Source organism: Heterodontus francisci, chromosome 24 (assembly GCF_036365525.1).
Source record: "Heterodontus francisci isolate sHetFra1 chromosome 24, sHetFra1.hap1, whole genome shotgun sequence".
NCBI lineage: Eukaryota > Metazoa > Chordata > Chondrichthyes > Heterodontiformes > Heterodontidae > Heterodontus > Heterodontus francisci.
In genome coordinates this window covers 39,692,344-39,713,313 of record NC_090394.1, presented here as the reverse complement: position 1 = coordinate 39,713,313, position 20,970 = coordinate 39,692,344, and the positions used below count along the sequence as shown (strand labels likewise).

At 42.0% G+C, this 20,970-nt stretch overlaps 1 protein-coding gene across 6 annotated transcripts in view; it reads right to left on the bottom strand.

Moving 5' to 3' along the window:
- Positions 1 to 6,702: 6,702 nt before the first annotated feature.
- The window catches only part of lcmt1 (leucine carboxyl methyltransferase 1), an 83,870-nt gene continuing 69,602 nt past the window's right edge, over positions 6,703 to 20,970 (bottom strand). For 5 of the 6 annotated variants that reach the window (XM_068056005.1, XM_068056002.1, XM_068056006.1 and 2 more), the window contains exons 8-12: positions 13,705 to 13,825; positions 12,881 to 12,982; positions 8,850 to 8,941; positions 8,232 to 8,329; positions 6,709 to 7,391 (exon numbers count right to left, since the gene is read on the bottom strand). In XM_068056005.1, coding sequence (XP_067912106.1) covers positions 7,360 to 7,391; positions 8,232 to 8,329; positions 8,850 to 8,941; positions 12,881 to 12,982; positions 13,705 to 13,825 — 445 coding nt within the window. In that variant the 3' untranslated portion in view covers positions 6,709 to 7,359. Of the gene's footprint in view, positions 7,392 to 8,231; positions 8,330 to 8,849; positions 8,942 to 12,880; positions 12,983 to 13,704; positions 13,826 to 20,970 lie in introns of all 6 variants that reach the window. The other variant, XM_068056007.1, reaches the window with a different exon arrangement.

The window sequence follows — 20,970 nt, the reverse complement described above, 5'->3', positions numbered from 1 at the left end:
GAAAGTAGGGGTAAAGAGTAGTTATGCAGTTTGGAAGGCAAAAAGCAGTGTTCCACATGGATCAGTGCCAGGACTACTATTACTCATAATTTGCATTAATAATTTGGGCTTGGGAACAAGTAACTCAATATCAAAATTTGCCAATGATACCAAACTGGGGTATAGGTGACAATCAGGAAGGAAGAAAGCAACATAATACAAGGCATTAGAGAACATGCAGACTGGGAAGTCTAATGGCAAATGAACTTTAACATAGATAAGTGTGAGGTGATGTACTGTGGTAGGAAAAATAGAAACATCACATACACCTCAGAAAATAAGAAACTGAATGGGTGGAAGAGCAAAGGGGTCCAGAGATTCAGGTGAACAAATCATTAAAAGCAGCACTGAAGGTCAGCAAAGCACTTAAAAATACTAACAAAGCACTGGGATTTATTTCTAAGGGTCTAGAATTCAAAGATAGTGAATTTATGTTAAACTTGTATAGGACCCTGTTCAAGCTGCAGAGTACTGCGTATAATTCTGGTTTCCATACTATATAAAGGGCATAGATGCATAAAAAAAAAAAGTGCAAAATAGGTTTACAGGGATGGTACCAATACTGAGAGATTACAGCTATAGGGAAGGATTGAATAGGAAAGAGATTTTTTCTTTAGAAGAGATGTAGAGGTGATCTCATTGAGGTCTTTTAAAACAATGAATGGGTTTGACAGGGTAGATGTGGAGAGAATGTTTACACTTTTGGGAGAATCCAAAACTAGGGGCCTTAAATACAACATAGTTACTGAGGCACAGTGTGGCTTTCGTGCAGAGAGTTCGACCGTTGACATGCTGTTCTCCCTTCGTCAGATACAGGAGAAATGCCGTGAACAACAGATGCCCCTCCACATTGCTTTCATTGATCTCACCAAAGCCTTTGACCTCGTCAGCAGACGTGGTCTCTTCAGACTACTAGAAAAGATCGGATGCCCACCAAAGCTACTAAGTATCATCACCTCATTCCATGACAATATGAAAGGCACAATTCAACATGGTGGCTCCTCATCAGACCCCTTTCCTATCCTGAGTGGTGTGAAACAGGGCTGTGTTCTCGCACCCACACTTTTTGGGATTTTCTTCTCCTTGCTGCTTTCACATGCGTTCAAGTCCTCTGTAGAAGGAATTTTCCTCCACACAAGAGCAGGGGGCAGGTTGTTCAACCTTGCCCGTCTAAGAGCGAAGTCCAAAGTACGGAAAGTCCTCATCAGGGAACTCCTCTTTGCTGACGATGCTGCTTTAACATCTCACACTGAAGAGTGCCTGCAGAGTCTCATCGACAGGTTTGCGGCTGCCTGCAATGAATTTGGCCTAACCATCAGCCTCAAGAAAACGAACATCATGGGGCAGGACGTCAGAAATGCTCCATCCATCAATATTGGCGACCACGCTCTGGAAGTGGTTCAAGAGTTCACCTACCTAGGCTCAACTATCACCAGTAACCTGTCTCTAGATGCAGAAATCAACAAGCACATGGGTAAGGCTTCCACTGCTATGTCCAGACTGGCCAAGAGAGTGTGGGAAAATGGCGCACTGACACGGAACACAAAAGTCCGAGTGTATCAGGCCTGTGTCCTCAGTACCTTGATCTATGGCAGCGAGGCCTGGACAACATATGTCAGCCAAGAGCGACGTCTCAATTCATTCCATCTTGGCTGCCTCCGGAGAATACTTGGCATCAGGTGGCAGGACCGTATCTCCAACACAGAAGTCCTCGAGGCGGCCAACATCCCCAGCTTGTACACCCTACTGAGTCAGCGGCGCTTGAGATGGCTTGGCCATGTGAGCCGCATGGAAGATGGCAGGATCCCCAAAGACACATTGTACAGCGAGCTCGCCACTGGTATCAGACCCACCAGCCGTCCATATCTCCGCTTTAAAGACGTCTGCAAACGCGACATGAAATCCTGTGACACTGATCACAAGTCGTGGGAGTCAGTTGCCTGCGTTCGCCAGAGCTGGCGGGCAGCCATAAAGACAGGGCTAAAATGTGGCGAATCGAAGAGACTTAGTAGTTGGCAGGAAAAAAGACAGAGGCGCAAGGGGAGAGCCAACTGTGCAACAGCCCCGACAAACAAATTTCTCTGCAGCACCTGTGGAAGAGCCTGTCACTCTAGAATTGGCCTTTATCGCCACTCCAGGCGCTGTTTCACAAACCACTGACCACCTCCAGGCGCGTATCCATTGTCTCTCGAGATAAGGAGGCCCAAACGAAAAAGAAGTTACTAATAAATCCAATAAGGAAGTAAGGAGAAATGTCTTTAGAACAAAGAAAGAACAAAGAAAATTACAGCACAGGAACAGGCCCTTCGGCCCTCCAAGCCTGCGCCGATCCAGATCCTCTATCTAAACATGTTGCCTATTTTCTAAGGGTCTGTATCTCTTTGCTTCCTGCCCATTCATGTATCTGTCTAGATACATCTTAAAAGACGCTATCGTGCCCGCGTCTACCACCTCCGCTGGCAACGCGTTCCAGGCACCCACCACCCTCTGCGTAAAGAACTTTCCACGCATATCCCCCCTAAACTTTTCCCCTCTCACTTTGAACTCGTGACCCCTAGTAATTGAATCCCCCACTCTGGGAAAAAGCTTCTTGCTATCCACCCTGTCCATACCTCTCATGATTTTGTACACCTCAATCAGGTCCCCCCTCAACCTCCGTCTTTCTAATGAAAATAATCCTAATCTGCTCAACCTCTCTTCATAGCTAGCGCCCTCCATACCAGGCAACATCCTGGTGAACCTCCTCTGCACCCTCTCCAAAGCATCTACATCCTTTTGGTAATGTGGCGACCAGAACTGCACGCAGTATTCCAAATGTGGCCGAACCAAAGTCTTATACAACTGTAACATGACCTGCCAACCCTTGTACTCAATACCCCGTCCGATTGCCTTATGCCTTCTTGACCACCCTATTGACCTGCGTTGCCACCTTCAGGGAACAATGGACCTGAACACCCAAATCTCTCTGTACATCAATTTTCCCCAGGACTTTTCGATTTATTGTATAGTTCACTCTTGAATTGGATCTTCTAAAATGCATCACCTCGCATTTGCCCTGATTGAACTCCATCTGCCTTTTTTCTGCCCAACTCTCCAATCTATTTATATTCTGCTGTATTTTCTGACAGTCCCCTTCACTATCTGCTACTCCACCAATCTTAGTGTCGTCTGCAAACTTGCTAATCAGACCACCTATACTTTCCTCCAAATCATTTATGTATATCACAAACAACAGTGGTCCCAGCACGGATCCCTGTGGAACACCACTGGTCACACGTCTCCATTTTGAGAAACTCCCTTCCACTGCTACTCTCGGTCTCCTGTTGCCCAGCCAGTTCTTTATCCATCTAGCTAGTACACCCTGGACCCCATGCGACTTCACTTTCTTCATCAGCCTACCATGGGGAACCTTATCAAACACCTTACTGAAGTCCATGTATATGACATCTACAGCCCTTCCCTCATCAATCAACTTTGTCACTTCCTCAAAGAATTCTATTAAGTTGGTAAGACATGACCTTCCCTGCACAAAACCATGTTGCCCATCACTGATAAGCCCATTTTCTTCCAAATGGGAATAGATCCTATCCCTCAGTATCTTCTCCAGCAGCTTCCCTACCACTGACGTCAGGCTCACCGGTCTATAATTACCTGGATTTTCCCTGCTACCCTTCTTAAACAAGGGGACAACATTAGCAATTCTCCAGTCCTCCGGGACCCCACCCGTGTTTAAGGATGCTGCAAAGATATCTGTTAAGGCCCCAGCTATTTCCTCTCTCGCTTCCCTCAGTAACCTGGGATAGATCCCATCTCTGGGAATTGTTAGAATGTGGAACCTGCTATCACAGGAAGTGGTTGAGCCAAATTGCTTAGATGCCTTCATAGTCCATGAGAGAAAAGGGAATAGTAAGATATGCTGATAGGCTGAGATGAGGCAGACGAAATGGAAGGAGACTTATGTGGGGTTTAAACACCAGCACAGGCTAGTTGGTCCGAATGACCTGTTTTTGTGCTGTATATTCTGGGTAATTCTATGTAATAACTGCAATCAATGGGGAAAAGGCCTGTAGTTTACCCTATTACTCAGTCACATAACAATTGCATCCGTATAGTAATAACTATCATTTAGGAGAAAGTAAACATCTATGAACTGCTTAGTTTTGTAATATGGAATCTATTACTTTTTAAGTCACTGTATTTGATCAGTTATTTAATATGGTTTATTTTAAATCTTTGCTTTAGAGTTTACGATTTCTGGAGACAATTTTATTTTTTTTTCCTTAATTGTGATCCATGTGTTTCAGCAGAACTTCACCCACATGTCCATTCTTCATTCATCTGCTTAGACAATGAGTTCCTGCAAGCTTTTCAACTTTGAAGGGGAATCTCAACTAATTTTTGCTTGGGTACAGCAATGATGCTCCTCAAGTTTGATGACATCCAGATGTGAAAAATGGGAATGGTTACTTGGGCAACCATCTGTTGAATTGTACGCTTAGCATGTATTCAGCTTGTTGGGGAGAATAGAAAATTTAAGCTTTAGGGAAAGAGAGGGCTCATAAATCTCCTCATTCAAATTGCTCCATCAGTTTGTGATTACAACCAAGCTAGCCATAGATGTAAAAAGACATCCACATGGTGCTGCTTTCTTTGCTAGTTCATGTACTGTACTCCTGTTATTTCAGTGTTGGTTGGTATAGCTGGTATCCAATATCCTCCTTGTACAACTGTTCCATAACCATACAGCTTCTGCTTCTTTTATCAGGGTCCAGCTCTTAACACTACACATAAGCATGGACTGCACACTAGCCTCATATGCTCTTTATCACATCCAAGATAAAACAAATCCTTCCCAACAATGGTTTCCATCTAGCAAAATACTTGCAGCTACAATGAGGCAACTCTTCATTGGCTGGGTGCATAACTTCAGGTAGATAAACACATCCACCATTTTCACCTCTTTATTAATCATGACTATCTTTTTCTTGATTCTTTGTACTTGAGGCATAATCCTGCTATTGAGACCCCACTTTTTTTTCCCTCAGGTATACGTGACACTGGCAGGCTGCATTTATTGGCTATTCCTAAATTGCCCTGCCAAGGTGGTGGGCATTTATACTTTGTAGTAATTCTTCATACAGCTGAGATGGTTGCAGTGGCCTAACATTATACATAAACTAGACCTAGTAGGGCTGAAGAAGTTCCTTTTGCTACAGAACATTGGTAAATCAGTTGGGTTTCAAAATAATTTGGTAGTTTTCAGGATATTTTTCTGGTACTAGTCCATAAATTACCAAATTTATTGAATTCAATCCTACAATGTGCCATGGTGGAATTAGAACTCGACCTCTAAATTGCTATCCCAGTACCATAGCCCTGCACTAACTCAGTCATATGTTCAGCACCAGCTCCTCAGTCAGCACCATGACAACAACTAATGATCCATCTTAAATGTTAGCATTATCCTCTAACTCTAAGTTTCATGAGCGCACTCTTGAACAGAATACAAAAATACCTCGAAGAAAGACTAATGTGGGGAAAATTAGAGTGGGTTGCTGCCTAGATCTTACCGAGGCAGATGATTAGGAAATGCAGAAAAGATCAATGTCTGTTTCATAGGGCTTGAATTTCTACAGGATTCTACCAAGTGACTGCTATATCTTTGGCAGAAGATCCATGGAAACCTTGGAGAAACATGGTGAATGGTGCTTATGGTATTTCCAACAGATCTTATGCTGAAATAACAGCCAACATGGAAATTTAACTCCATGATCCGTAAGCAGCTGTACGAGGTACTGTGGAAGAACAGTACCTGACAGTTGCTGGAAGCGTCACCACAGTGCTAAATAAGTTGATGAAGGAACAAAAGTCAGAAGAAGAAATGTCACATTGGTTCCAAATGAAGATACGAGTCCATCAGGACTGCATCCCATTAACCAGTTTGTTCAAAATTTCTATGGATCATGAGTGAGAAGATGATGCTTGCATTTATAAAGCCCAGTCTCAGAAATTACTCAAAAGCATTTCACATACAATGAGTTTTTAAACAGCATTGGTCAATCGAAGAATGTTGGCCAAGACCCCAGAAAAACTTCCTGCTCTTCTTCAAATGTGGGATCTTTTACATCAAATGAAACAAAAAGATGGAAGGGGAATTTTTACTTCTTGGGCAGAAAGCCAGTGAAATGCACTGGCTGCCTATCCATGAGCTACAATGAGAGGCCTGCTCCATTTTAATGGACGAATCTTATTAGCATTCTGCCAGCCAGCTGCTTAATTGAAATGGGTGCCCATAGGCAGGTCACTGGTTTATTCCCAAGTCTGGATCACTTATTCATGCCAAGAAGAGCAATGGTTCTAACAATAATCCCTGGGGCATAGCACTATTAACATCCCAACATTCCAAAACATCCAACAACCATTACTCTTTTAATCCTTTAACTAACTTCCTATCCATGCTAAAATAAAAGCAAAATACTGCGGATGAAGGGTCACTGACCCGAAATGTTAACTCTGCTTCTCTTTCCACAGATGCTGCCAGACCTGCTGAGTGGTTCCAGCATTTCTTGTTTTTATTCCTATCCATGCTGCCGCATTCCTTTAAATACTCATCTTTATTTTAATCAACAAGCTTCGTATAAAATACCTTATAAATAGCACCCACAGTACAATAAATACTGATTGATCACTAATGAAGCAATTAGATGAACTGATCACACTAGTGTAATAAATACTGACAAAAATACAGGAAATAGTGATAAAGACCACATTTATGCAGTAAATAGTAGACAATAACTGTCCAGTCAGATTGATTTACTAAAAAGGTAACAGCAACTGTCTAATTACATTACTGTAAGTGTTAATGGATAACATCGATTTAAATACCTACTTATTCAGTTTGGATGTATTTCAAATAGAATTTCTCATTTAAATAATCAACAGTACTAAAAAGAAATGTCTTAACTATAGCAATTGTGGCAAATTGTATTTTTGTGTACAACTTATTGATGAAACCAGCAAACTTCTGTTATTTTGGTGAACATAACCTCAACTGAAAGTTTTATTAAATATAACAAATTAAAACAAATCAGTCTTTCTGATGCAAAACAAGTAGCTTGCTAATCTGACAAACACTACAGGCCGCAAGGTCACAAAACGATGCAATGTCAGCCTTTTCTGTTGCTTATACCCAGTAACAAACAGCAACAAACATTTAATCACATAAGAGTTGTCCTGTTAAGGTTTCATTGGATTTCCTTTTTCATGCAGATTGATTGCAGGATTCATTTTTTCAGACTTGAATTAGCTTCTCAATGAAAATCAAATATTCCCAAACATAATGTCACCGATACCTGAAAACAGAGGACATTTACATTATATGTGAGAGTACAGTGGATAGTTTGTTGAAGGTCAGATCTTAAATCTGTTCATTCTTAATTTCAACCCACTGTACTCCCACATGTTCATTTTTCTTCATTCAGCCACACCTTAAAGGGAATTTGTGGCCACTGCTAAAAAAGAAAAAAACAACGATTTTTTTTTTAAACGTTACCTAGCAAACTGGCTTGGAGGAGTGCACATAGAAATGATAATATGGAAATAAACCATTCTGCCCAACCTGTCTGCTGCTGCTAATCCTTCACACCAGCAGCAGTCTTAATCTTATCCTATTTCCCATATCCCTTCACCAACCCCCACCTTTCCTTCAATCACATGCCTAAATGTTGATATGGGCTCTGCTTCAAACAGTACCTTTGATAGTGTAAAATAAAGTTTTTCCTGCTCTAAGTCCCAAATCTCTCTCATTTATCTCAAAATCATCAGAAGCAATTTCTAGGCTTAAGGCTTTGTAATTTGTTTATTCCTGTTTTGTTTGTTTTTTTTCCACTGTCTTAGATTTCATACCATATGCCTTTCTGTCCTGCTTTTGTTAGTGATGTTTTCAAACCAGCTGTTTGATGTGTTATAATGGTATATATCGACTTAAATGCCATTCCCTCTCTTCATAGGAGGTGTGGGTTGCCTCCGTTTTGTTCTTCTTCATGTGAAACCCCATTTCTGGGGACTGGAACTCGAGAGTGTAGTGTCATCGGGCTGAATTAATATCACCTTTCCATCTATCCATATGCAAGTTTCCTTTTCTACCTTGGTATCTATAGGATGGCGTGTAATACAAAACGTGAAAAGATTACCAAAGTCATCACTATCCTTTGTGGCCCAGCAGATGCAATAATGTTGCAGTAGTTGTTGCAAAAGCTCCTTCTCATCCAAGAATTCAAGATGTTCGATCCTAGGGAAACCAGTGAATTAGGATTAGAGGGAGAAGTGTCAGGAAAAAGAATCTTAAAGTGACTGATGGGATGAGCTATCCCATGGTAACATTAGTCTTGCACTGGCAGGCACTGGATATACCATTTGTGATAGACATAGCGGCAATATCTACCACCAGCACATCAGAAAAAGCAAAAGCTCAGAAAATTCTCATCTGAGGTGGTCACAAAAACAGCTAAATTAAGCCTTCAATAAAAACTTTATAATCAGGGAATTAATTTTGTAAATTTTATTCTCAAATTCCTGCATTTGTGGCCTTTACACCTAGATTTCTATTAATTATTCTGACTAACATGACTACTGTAAATTGCCACTACTCATTTAGATGTATGTTCCAAAGTCATTCAGAGAAAAACAGACCTACAAAATAGCCTCGACAAAATGATCTGACAGTTACCTGTCATAGCAACCTCACACACTGCTTTAATTTGTAATGCTAGCAGCAGAGGAGTCCTACGAAAATCACAAATTAAATGTACCTCTGAATATCTGCTTGTGGCAAACTGTTATAAACTGTCATCATGTCCATAGCATTTGCATGATCCCAGCCATTCAAAAGAAACCGATCTTTCTGTGAAGGATTAAGCACAAACAATTTGAAATGAGAAACAATCACAGACTGTTCTATTAAAGCTGTTCAATATTAAGGAACCAATGGCTGCAGTGCTGCTTGAAATTCAGTTTAAATCGTGCAAAACAAACATTTGTATTTGCGTAGTGCCCCATCATGTCTCAATGTGCTTAATTTGTTTTTTTTTGGAGTGCAGTGACTTGTTATGTAGACAAACTGTAGCCATTCTGAACCAGAAACATTCAACAACAACAAGATGAATGACCACTTAATCTGATTTTAGGCGTGTTAGTTGAAGGAGGAATGTTGTCTAAGAGACACGGAGAACTTCCTACTCTTGTTCTAATAGTGGCTTGTGATCTCTATCTACCTGAATAAGCAGATGGAACCTTGCTTTGGAATCTCATCCAAAGGATGGCATTGCTGACAATGCTGTTCTTAGTGGAATGTCAGCCTACATTATGCATTCAAGTCTTGGTGTGGGCTTGAAATCAGAACCCTTTGACCCAGAGACAACAGTGCTACCATGCTACCAACTGAACAAGCTGACTGACTTAGTTACAATTTTTGCATGGTTCAAAATGTATTTTATGTAGCTACACGTACTGTTTGTCAAATACTATTGAAAATATTTGTCAATGAATGAAGAAAGCAAGCCTGAGGGGAAACAGTACAAGAGGCTAATAGGTAAGAGCAACGGTAGAGAGTCAGCGAGAGCGGAATGTGCATGCCTGAGGGAAACAGCGTGAGGGGACAAGTAAAGGCTGAGGTAGAGAGTCAGCTAGAGTTGAAAGAACGAGCCTGATGGCAAACAGTGCAAGAGACTAACAGTCTTTCAGGGGTCAGTATCAAAGAAAGAATCACAGAACCTGGAGATAAGGGAGTGCAGACCTGAAGGGGTGGGATTGTGGGTGGGCGCAGTAGAGCATTGAGTGAGTTATAACTGGAAGTCCCTGAGAATAGGCGTCAATCACAGAACCTGGAAGTAAGGGAGAACGAGTATCAGGGAGAGAAATTAAAAAAACACTTCAAGTGGCATCAGTGCAAGGGAAAGAGCTGATTGGCGACCAGCTGAAGAGCTTTTTTTTGTCCCCATCAGGGACAACAACACAAGAAATAGGAACAGAAGTAGACCAGATGGCCAATTGAGCCTGCTCCACCACTCAATACGATCATGGCTGAGCTTGGGCTTCTATTCCACTTTCCTGCCTGCTCCCCTTGATTCCCTGCGAGACCAAAAATCTATCTTAAATGTATTCAATGATGGAGCATTCACAACCCTCTGGGGTAGAGAATTCCACCCTTTGAGTATAGTAATTTCTCCTCATCTCAACCCTGAACGATTGACCCCTTATCCTGAGACTATGTCCCCACGTTCTAGATTCCCTGACCAGTAGGAACAATCTCTCAACTTCTACCCTATCAAGTCCTTTCAGAATCTTGTATGTCTCAATTAGATTGCCTCTCATTCTTCCAAACTCCAGAGAATACAGGCCCAATTTACTCAGCCTCTCATCATAGGTCAACCCCCTCATCCCAGGGACCAATTTAGTAAATTTTTGCTGCACTGCCTCCAGTGCAAGTATATCCTTTATTAAATGTGGAGACCAAAACTGCACACAGTATTCCAGGTGCGGTCTCACCAAAGCCCTGTACAACTTTAGTAAAATCAGGGCGGCACAGTGGTTAGCACTGCAGCCTCACAGCACCAGGGACCCGGGTTCAATTCTGGGTACTGCCTGTGCAGAGTTTGCAAGTTCTCCCTGTGACCATGTGGGTTTTCGCAGGGTGCTCCGGTTTCCTCCCACCGCCAAAGACTTGCAGGTGATAGATAAATTGGCCATTGTAAATTGCCCCGAGTGTAGATAGGTGGTAGGGAATATGGGATTACTGTAGGGTTAGTATAAATGGGTGGTTCTTGGTCGGCACAGACTTGGTGGGCCGAAGGGCCTGTTTCAGTGCTGTATCTATATATAAATAAATAAATCTTCTTTATTCCTGTACTCCAATCCCCTTGCAATAAAGGCCAACATGCCATTTGCCTTCCTAATAGCCTGCTGCACCTGCATGTTAACTTTGTGCGTTCCTTGTACGAGTACCCCCACCCCCCCCCCCCCACAAGTCTCTGAACATCGACACTTAGCAGTTTCACACCTTTTAAAAAATACTCTGCTTTTCTATTTTTACGACCAAAGTGAACAACTTCATACTTTCCTATATTATACTCCATTTGCATCTTGTTGCCCACTCACTTATCTTGTCTATATCTCTTTGCAGCTCCTCTACATCCTCCCCGCAGCTTACCTATCCACCTATCTTTGTATCATCAGCAAACTCAGATACATTACTCTCTGTCTCTTCATCCAAGTCATTAATATTGAGTGTAAATAGCTGAGGCCCCAGCACTGATCTATGCAGCACCCCACTGTTCACTGCCTGCCAACTTGAAAATGCCCCATTTATGCCTACTCTCTGCTTTCTGTCTGTTAACCAATCCTTTATCCAGGCTAATATATTACCTCCAACCCCATGAGCCCTTATCTTGCCTATTAATCTTTTATGTGGCACCTTATCAAATGCCTTTTGAAAATCCAAGTATACTACGTCTACTGGTTCCCCTTTATCTACCCTACTAGTTACATCCTCAGAAAAACTCTAATAAATTTGTCAAACAGGATTTCCCTTTAGTAAAACCACGTTGACTTGTTCTATTCATACTGTGCTTTTTCCAAGTGCAATGTTAAGACTTCTTTAATAATAGTTTCCAGCATCTTCCCAATGATTGATGTTGGGCTAAGTGGCCTGTAGTTCCCTGTTTTCTCTCTACATCCTTTCTTGAAAAGCGGCGTAACATTTGCCAACTTCCAATCTGATGGGACCATTCCTGAATCTAAGGAATTCTGGAAAATCATAGCAGCGCACCACTATCTCTGCAGCTATCTCTTTTAAAACCCTAGGATATATGCCATCTGGTTCCGGGGACTTGTCAGAGTTTAGTCCCTCAAGTTTCTCCAATACTTTTTCTCGGCTGATATCAATATCCTTAATTTCCTCACTCTTTTTAGCCCCTAGGTTACTGCCTATTTCTGGTATGGAACTTGTGCCTTCCACTGTGAAGACAGACACAAAATATTTGTTCATTGCCCCTGCCTCATTCCCCATGATGATTTCTCCTGTCTCTGCCTCTAAGGGACCAACGTCTACACGAGCTACTCTCTTCCTTTTTATGTACTTATAAAAGCTCTTACAATCAATTTTTATATTGCTGGCTAGTTTACTCTCATTCTATTTTTTCCTTTTTTATCAACTTTTTGGTGGCCCTTAATTTTATTTCTGTTAAGTTTACTTGGTAGTCTAATATAGAGGAATGGCAGGGCACCTCAGTCCCATTGAGTGCACATCCTGTCCTGGACAACCATGTGTGCAGGAAATGTCTTCACAGTTGGAGGAGCTGGAAAATTTTAGCTATGAGTAAACACTGGACAAGCTGGGGTTTTCTTCTTTGGAACACAGAAGGCTGAGGGGTGATTTAATTGAGGGACCTAGATACAGTGGCTAGGAATTGCCTATTTCCCTTAGCAGTGTGGTCAATGACATAGGGACATAGTTTTAAAATAATTGGTAGAAGGATTAGATGGAAGTTAAAAAGAAAATTTTCATCCAGAGGGTGGTGGGTGTATGGAACTCACTGCCTGAAAAGGTGGTAGAGCCAGAAATCTTCATTACATTTCAAAAGTATTTGAATATGCCATAACCTACAAGACTATGGGCCAAGAGCAGTAAAGTGGGATTAGGCTGGATAGCTGTTTTTTGTCTAGCACAGACATGATGTGTTGAATGGCTTCCTTCTGCGTAGTAAATTTTATGATTCTTGCCTTTTTCAAAATGACAATTGTGGAAGTATATCAATAATGCAATTGTGACAAAAGTATACATAACCTGCGTTTCCAGAGTTTGACAGATATCTACTCCAGCAAGGTTACACTGTCGTCGCTGCAAGTTTTCTATCATCACTTGGCCAAATCGATCAGTCATGTTCACCTGAAAAATGTGCAATCAGTAGAATGCCCCATTAGCTGACAGACTGAAAGATCTTTTACAGTACAATGGTGGTGCTGTATGGGATATGTAGAACTGCTGGGGGAGAAAGGCCAGTGAGCTGTTAAAACTGAAATTCCACACACACACAAAAATAACCTGGCAGCATTTCTCACAAAAATGATTTATAAGTGTTACATAATTACATAAATTTTTTGGAACAGTGACTGTTGTTACATAGGCAAACACAGCAGCCTCCTGTGCCAGCAATTTCCCAAATCAGCAAAAAGATAGATAAGTCAATTTGACTTTAGATGACATTGGTTAAAGTATTTGCTAGGATCTCAGGAGAACTCCTTGCTCTTAATTAACACAGTGATACATGCTGCTGTTAGATTAACTCCTTCTGCCCTCAATTATCTCAATCCCTCCACTTGCGAAAGACATTATAAGTGCCTTGAAATAAAAAGCAGCTAATCTTGGGTAAAGTTGTTAAATTGAAAACATAATGAGAAATAAGATTCCCTAACTGTTATTGCAAGTATTATTTTCCTGTCCCAACTTTGCACAGCTCGTATGGCATATTTGTAACCTCTTCACCAAATGATAAAATTATTGAATTCAAGTTACCCAAAGTCAGTTTTACAAAAGTCAGAAAAAGACATGGCCCAATCACAAGTGTGTCTAAGTAAACCACTGCTTGGGAAAACTGAAATGGGGTTTACCTGTTCATAATTGATAAACATGGTCGTATTAAAAGTATTTGAAGCCCACTTGATTAATTCTGCAGATTGCACAGGTGTAATATAAACGAGAACGCATTCTGCCAGTAGCAATGTTGGTAATCTACAAGAAAAATAATAGAGTTATCTGCCTGTGGTAAGAACAACTGGGAATTCTTAGTTGTAGAGGATCATATGTTGATATTTTTAAACTTCATAATACGCCCCATACTCATAAGACTATCAATTACAACACTATGTCAGTTATAAGTCCCAACCATGAAAGGAAATCAGAAGCACCGAATCAGGTAGGACAGGGGATTAGAGAAAAAGATATGGAAGAAAAGGAGGTGGTAATCTAAGACAACCGAGGAAGAGTGAAGATAAAATGAAAGAGGCATAAATTAAAACTGAAAATTAGTCAATACCTGTGCTTTACATGTGCCTTTTCATATATAAAATCAATCTCATTGTTCATTTTTTTTTTTTGTTATTGTGCCTGTTAGGGATGTAAACACTGTAGTCATACAAAGCATCATCACTTGAATCCAGTGTTTGCAGTTACCAGAAAAAAAATCTGTACGAGAGGTGAGGGCGGGGTTAAGCAACGTTATCAGGAGTAATCCTTATTCAATTAATGGGATTACATTATTAAGGAGAGTATTCTATACTCGAACAAACAAAAAAAAAGAGTAGGCAGCATTCATTTTAAAAGAGTGCTGCCAGTATAGCTGAAATATTTCATTGCAATGAGTTACTTTTGTTTTATAAAATGCACGAACAGCTTGTTATTGGGCCTGAACAATGCCTTCATTACAAACTGTGATTAAACTGAACAGTACTTGTCTTTCATAGGAACATAGGAGCAGGAGAAGGCCATTCAGCCCTTGAGCCTGCCCTGCCATTCAATATGATCATGACTGATCATCCACTTCAATGCCTTTTTCCCACACTATCCCCATATCCCCTTATGTCATTGGTATTTAGAAATCTGTCAATCTTTGAATTAAACATACTCAATGACTGAGCTTCCACAGCCCTCTGGGGTAGAGAATTCCAAAGATTCACAACCCTCTGAGCAAAGAAATTTCTCCTCATTTCTGTCCTAAGTGGCTTCCCCCTTATTTTGAAATTGTGTCCCCTGGGGCAACATCTTAGTTGCATCTACCCTGTCTATCCCTTTAAGTATTTTGTAGATTTCAATGAGAACACCTCTCATTCCTTGAAACTCTAGAGGACGCAGGCCCAGTTTTCCCAATCTCTCTTCACAGATCAGTCCCGCCATCCCGGGAACAAGTTGCACTCCCTCTATGGCAATAATATCCTTCCTAAGGTAAGGGGACCAAAACTGCACACAGTACTCCAGGTGCAGTCTAACCAAGGTTCTATACAATTGAAGCAAGACTTCACTACTCCTATACTCAAATCCTCTTACGATAAAGGCTAACATACCATTAGCCTTCCTAATTGCTTGCTGCACCTGCACGTTAGCTTTCTGTGACTTATTGACAAGGACGCCCAGGTCCTTTTGTACATCTACACTTTCTAATCTCTTATCATTTAAGAAATACTCTGCACATCTATTCCTCCTACCAAAGTAGATAACATCTCATTTTTCCACATTATATTCCATCTGCCACGTTCTTGCCCACTCACTAAGTCTGTCCAAATCCCCTTGAAGCCACTTTGCATCTTCCTCACAACACACATTCCCACCTAGTTTTGTGCCATCTGCAAACTTGGAAATATTACATTTGGTCCCCACATCCAAATCATTGATATATATTGTGAACAGCTGGGGCCCAAGCACTGATCCTTGCGGTACTCCACTGGTCTCAGCCTGCCAACGCAGAAATGACCCATTTATTCCTACTCTCTGCTTTCTGCTTGTTAACCAATTCTTAATCCATGCCAGTATATTACCTCCCATCCCATGTGCTTTAATTTTGCTAAGCAATCTCCTGTGGGGGACTTTATCAAAAGCCTTCTGAAAATCCAAGTATACCACGTCCACCCGACTTCTCTATCAATACTGTTAGCAACATCCTCAAAAAACTCCAAAAGGTTCGTCAAACATGATTTCCCATTCATAAATCCATGTTGACTATGCCCAATCAGATCATTATTATCCAAGTGTGCATTTATCACATCCTTTAGAATAGATTCTAGCATTTCCCCAACGACTGATATAAGGCTAACAGGTCTGTAATTCCTGGTTTTCTCTCTCCCTCCCTTCTTAAACAGTGGGGTGACATTTGCAACATTCCAATCTGCAGGAACTACTCCAGAATCTATAGAATTTTGGAAGATGATCACCAATGCATCCACCATCTCCATAGCTACCTCTTTCAACACTCTTGGATATAGAATATCAGGTCCTAGGTACTTATCCTTCAGCCCCATTAATTTCTCCAATACAACCTTCTTACTAATACTAATTTCCTTCAATTCCTCATTCCCCCTAATCCCTTGGATCTCTAATTCTGGAAATTTCTTGTATCTTACTCAGTGAAACAGACACAAAGTAATCATTTAGCTTCTCTGCCATTTCTCTATTCCCATTATAAATTCTCCTGACTCTGCCTGTAATGGACCCACATTTGTCTTAGCCAGACGTTTCCTTTTTACGTACCTGTAGAAGCTTTTACAGTACGTTTTTGTATTTTTGCTAGCTTACATTCATATTCTATTCTCCCTTCATCAGTTTCTTGGTTCTCCTTTGCTGTATTCTAAAATCCTCCCAATCCTCAGGTTTACTACTATTTCTGGCAGCTTTATAGGCCTTTTCTTTTAATCTTATACAATCCTTTACTTCCTTTGTTATCCACGACTGACTGCCTTTACTTTTGAGGTTTTTTGCCTTGAAGGAATGTATAGTTACTGTAAACGATTTAATATTTCTTTAAAGACTATCCATTGCTTATGTACTGTCATACCTTTTAATCCATCTCAGCCAATTTGCCCCTCATACCTTCATAATTTCTTTTGTTCAAATTTAACATCCTGGCTTCAGCTTGAACTACCTCAGTTTCAAACAGAATGCAAAATTCTATCATATTATTGTTACTCATCCCTAAAGGTTCTTTTACAACAAGATTATTAATTAGCCCTTTCTCATAACATAATACTAGATCTAGAATAGCCTGTTTTCTAGTCGGTTCCTCAACATACTGCTCTAGAAACTTGCCGTCCACAGCGTTAATGCTCATTACGTTTAGCCAGTTGACCCAGCAGATTGAAGTCACCCATGATTACTGTATTACCCATGCCACATGCTTCTCTAATCTCCTGATTAATACCATGCCCCACACTACCACTACTCTTTGGTGGCCTATAAACAACTCCTACTAATGTTTGTTGCCCCTTGCTGTTTCTTAGCTCCACCCAGATTCCACATTTTCTTCTTCCAGTCTGAGATCCTCCCTTACTAATATACTGATCCCATCCCTCATCAGCACAACACCACCTCCTTTTCCTTTTTGCTTGTCCTTCCTAAATGTCGAATATCCATGAATATTCAGTTCCCAGTCTTGGTCACCCTTTTTTTAGAGATACAGCACTGAAACAGGCCCTTCAGCCCACCGAGTCTGTGCCGACCATCAACCACCCATTTATACTAATCCTACACTAATTCCATATTCCTACCACATCCCCACCTGTCCCTATATTTCCCTACCACCTACCTATACTAGGGGCAATTTATAATGGCCAATTTACCTATCAACCTGCAAGTCTTTTGGCATGTGGGAGGAAACCGGAGCACCCGGAGGAAACCCACGCAGACACAGGGAGAACTTGCAAACTCCACACAGGCAGTACCCAGAATTGAACCCGGGTCGCTGGAGCTGTGAGGCTGCGGTGCTAACCACTGCGCCACTGTGCCGCCCTGTAGCCACATTTCCGTTATGGCAATTAGATCATACACATTTACCTCTATTTGGGCCTTTAAATCATCTACCTAGTTGCAAAAGCTGCATGCATTCAGGTAGAGTGCCCTTAACCTTGTCAGACAAACAAACAAAGAACAGTACAGCACAAGAACAGGCCATTCGACCCTCCAAGCCTGCGCCGATCTTGATGCCTGTCTAAACTAAAACCTTCTGCACTTCCGGGGTCCGTATCCCTCTATTCCCATCCTATTCATGCATTTGTCAAGATGCTTCTTAAACGTCTCTATGGTACCTGCTTCCACCACCTCCCCTGGCAACAAGTTCCAGGCACTCACCACCCTGTGTGTAAAGAACTTGCCTCGCACATCCCCTCTAAACGTTGCCCCTCTCACCTTAAACCTATGTCCCCTAGTAACTGACTCTTCCACCCTGGGAAAAAGCTTCTGACTATCCACTCTGTCCATGCCGCTTAAACTTTGTAAACCTCTATCATGTCGCCCCTCCACCTCCGTTGTTCCAGTGAAAACAATCCGAGTTTATCCAACCTCTCCTCATAGCTAATGCCCTCCAGACCAGGCAACATCCTGGTAAACCTCTTCTGTACCCTCTCCAAAACCTCCATGTCCTTCTGGCAGTGTGGCGACCAGAATTGCATGCAATATTCTGAGTGTGGCCTAACTAAAGTTCCGTACAGCTGCAGCATGACTTGCCTATTTTTATACTCTATACCCCAACCAATGAAGGCAAGCATGCCGTGTATGCCTTCTTGACTACCTTATCCACCTGCGTTGCCACTTTCAGTGACCTGTGGACCTGTACGCCCAGATCTCTCTGCCTGTCAATACTCCTAAGGGTTCTGCCATTTACTGTATACTTCCCACCTGCATTCGACCTTCCAAAATGCATTACCTCACATTTGTCCGAATTAAACTCCATTTGCCATTTCTCCGCCCAAGTCTCCAACCGATCTATATCCTGCTGTATCCTCTGACAATCCTCATCACTGTCCGCAACTCCACCAACCTTTGTGTCGTCCGCAAACTTACTAATCAGACCAGCTACATTTTCCTCCAAATCATTTATATATACTACAAAGAGCAAAGGTCCCAGCACTGATCCCTGCGGAACACCACTAGTCACATCCCTCCATTCAGAAAAGCACCCTTCCACTGCTACCCTCTGTCTTCTGTGAACGAGCCAGTTCTGTATCCATCTTGCCAGCTCCCCTCTGATCCCATGTGACTTCACCTTTTGTATCAGTCTGCCATGAGGGACCTTGTCAAAGGCTTTACTGAAGTCCATATCGATAACATCCACTACCCTTCCTTCATCAATCATCTTTGTCACTTCCTCAAAAAACTCAATCAAATTAGTGAGACACGACCTCCCCTTCACAAAACCATGCTGCCTCTCGCTAATAAGTCCATTTGTTTCCAAATGGGAGTAAATCCTGTCCCGAAGAATCCTCTCTAATAATTTCCCTACCACTGACGTAAGGCTCACCGGCCTATAATTTCCTGGATTATCCTTGCTACCCTTCTTAAACAAAGGAACAACATTGGCTATTCTCCAGTCTTTTGGGACCTCACCTGTAGCCAATGAGGATGCAAAGATTTCTGTCAAGGCCCCAGCAATTTCTTTCCTTGCCTCACTCAGTATTCTGGGGTAGGTCCCATCAGGCCCTGGGGTCTTATCTACCTTAATGCTTTGCAAGACACCCAACACCTCCTCCTTTTTGATAATGAGATGACTGAGACTATCTACACTCCCCTATGCTCCTCATCCACCAAGTCCTTCTCCTTGGTGAATACTGATGCAAAGTACTCATTTAGTACCTCGCCCATTTTCTCTGGCTCCACACATAGATTCCCTTCTCTGTCCTTGAGTGGGCCAACCCTTTCCCTGGTTACCCTCTTGCTCTTTATTCTTTGGCCGCCTTATCTCGAGAGACAATGGGTAAGCACCTGGAGGTGGTCAGTGGTGTGTGGAGCAGCGCCTGGAGTGGCTATGAAGGCCAATTCTAGAGTGACAGGCATTTCCACAGGTGCTGCAGAAAAATGTGTTTGTCGGGGCTGTTACACAGTTGGCTCTCCCCTTGCGCTTTTGTCTGTTTTCCTGCCAACTGCTGTCTCTTCGACTCACCACACTTTAGCCCCGCCTTTATGACTACCCGCCAGCTCTGGCGAACGCTGGCAACTGACTCCCATGACTTGTGATCAATGTCACAGGACTTCATGTCGCGTTTGCAAACGTCTTTGAAGCGGAGACATGGACGGCCGGTGGGTCTGATACCAGTGGCGAGCTCGCTGTACAATGTGTCTTTGGGGATCCTGCCATCTTCCGTGCGGCTCACATGGCCAAGCCATCTCAAGCGCCGCTGACTCAGTAGTGTGTATAAGCTGGGGATGTTGGCCGCCTCGAGGACTTCTGTGTTGGAGATACGGTCCTGCCACCTGATGCCAAGTATTCTCCGGAGGCAGCAAAGATGGAATGAATTGAGACGTCACTCTTGGCTGACATACGTTGTCCAGGCCTCGCTGCCATAGAGCTCTTTATATACGTATAAAAAGCCTTGGGATTTTCCTTAATTCGGTTTGCCAATGACTGCTCATAACCCCTCTTAGCCCTCCTGACTCCTTGCTTAAGTTCCTTCCTACTGTCTTTATATTCCTCAAGGGATTCGTCTGTTCCTAGCCTTCCAGCCCTTACAAATGCTTCCTTTTTCTTTTTGACGAGGCTCACAATATCCCGCGTTATCCAAGGTTCCCGAAACTTGCCAAACTTATCCTTCTTCCTCACAGGAACATGCTGGTCCTGGATGCTAATCAACTGACATTTGAAAGACATGTCAGATATTGATTTACCCTCAAACAGCCATCCCCAATCTAAATTATTCAGTACCTGTCTAATATTGTTATAATTAGCCTTCCCCCAATTTATCACCTTCACCCGAGGACTATTCTTATCCTCATGCACAAGTACCTTAAAACTTATGGAATTATGGTCACTGTTCCCGAAATGCTCCCCTACTGAAACTTCGACCACCTGGCCGGGCTCATTCCCCAATACCAGGTCCAGTACGGCCCCATCCCTAGTTGGCCTATCTACGTATTGTTTCAAGTGTACCCCTGTTTAAAACTGGTCTCTTAACTTATCTCTTAACTGAAACAGGAATTTCAATTAATTGCTAGATGTAAACAAAACAAAAACTAGTCTTGATTGAATTTTAAAGGTTAATCTCTCACTTAAACTCCCTGCTTCACACTCAGTGCAGCAATACAGTGTGCAATACTTATTCATTGTAGCAAACATATGCAAAATTAAAATGTTTCAGCATTCAGTAAAATGTACTTTGTAGTAAAGTTTCTATACCGATTGC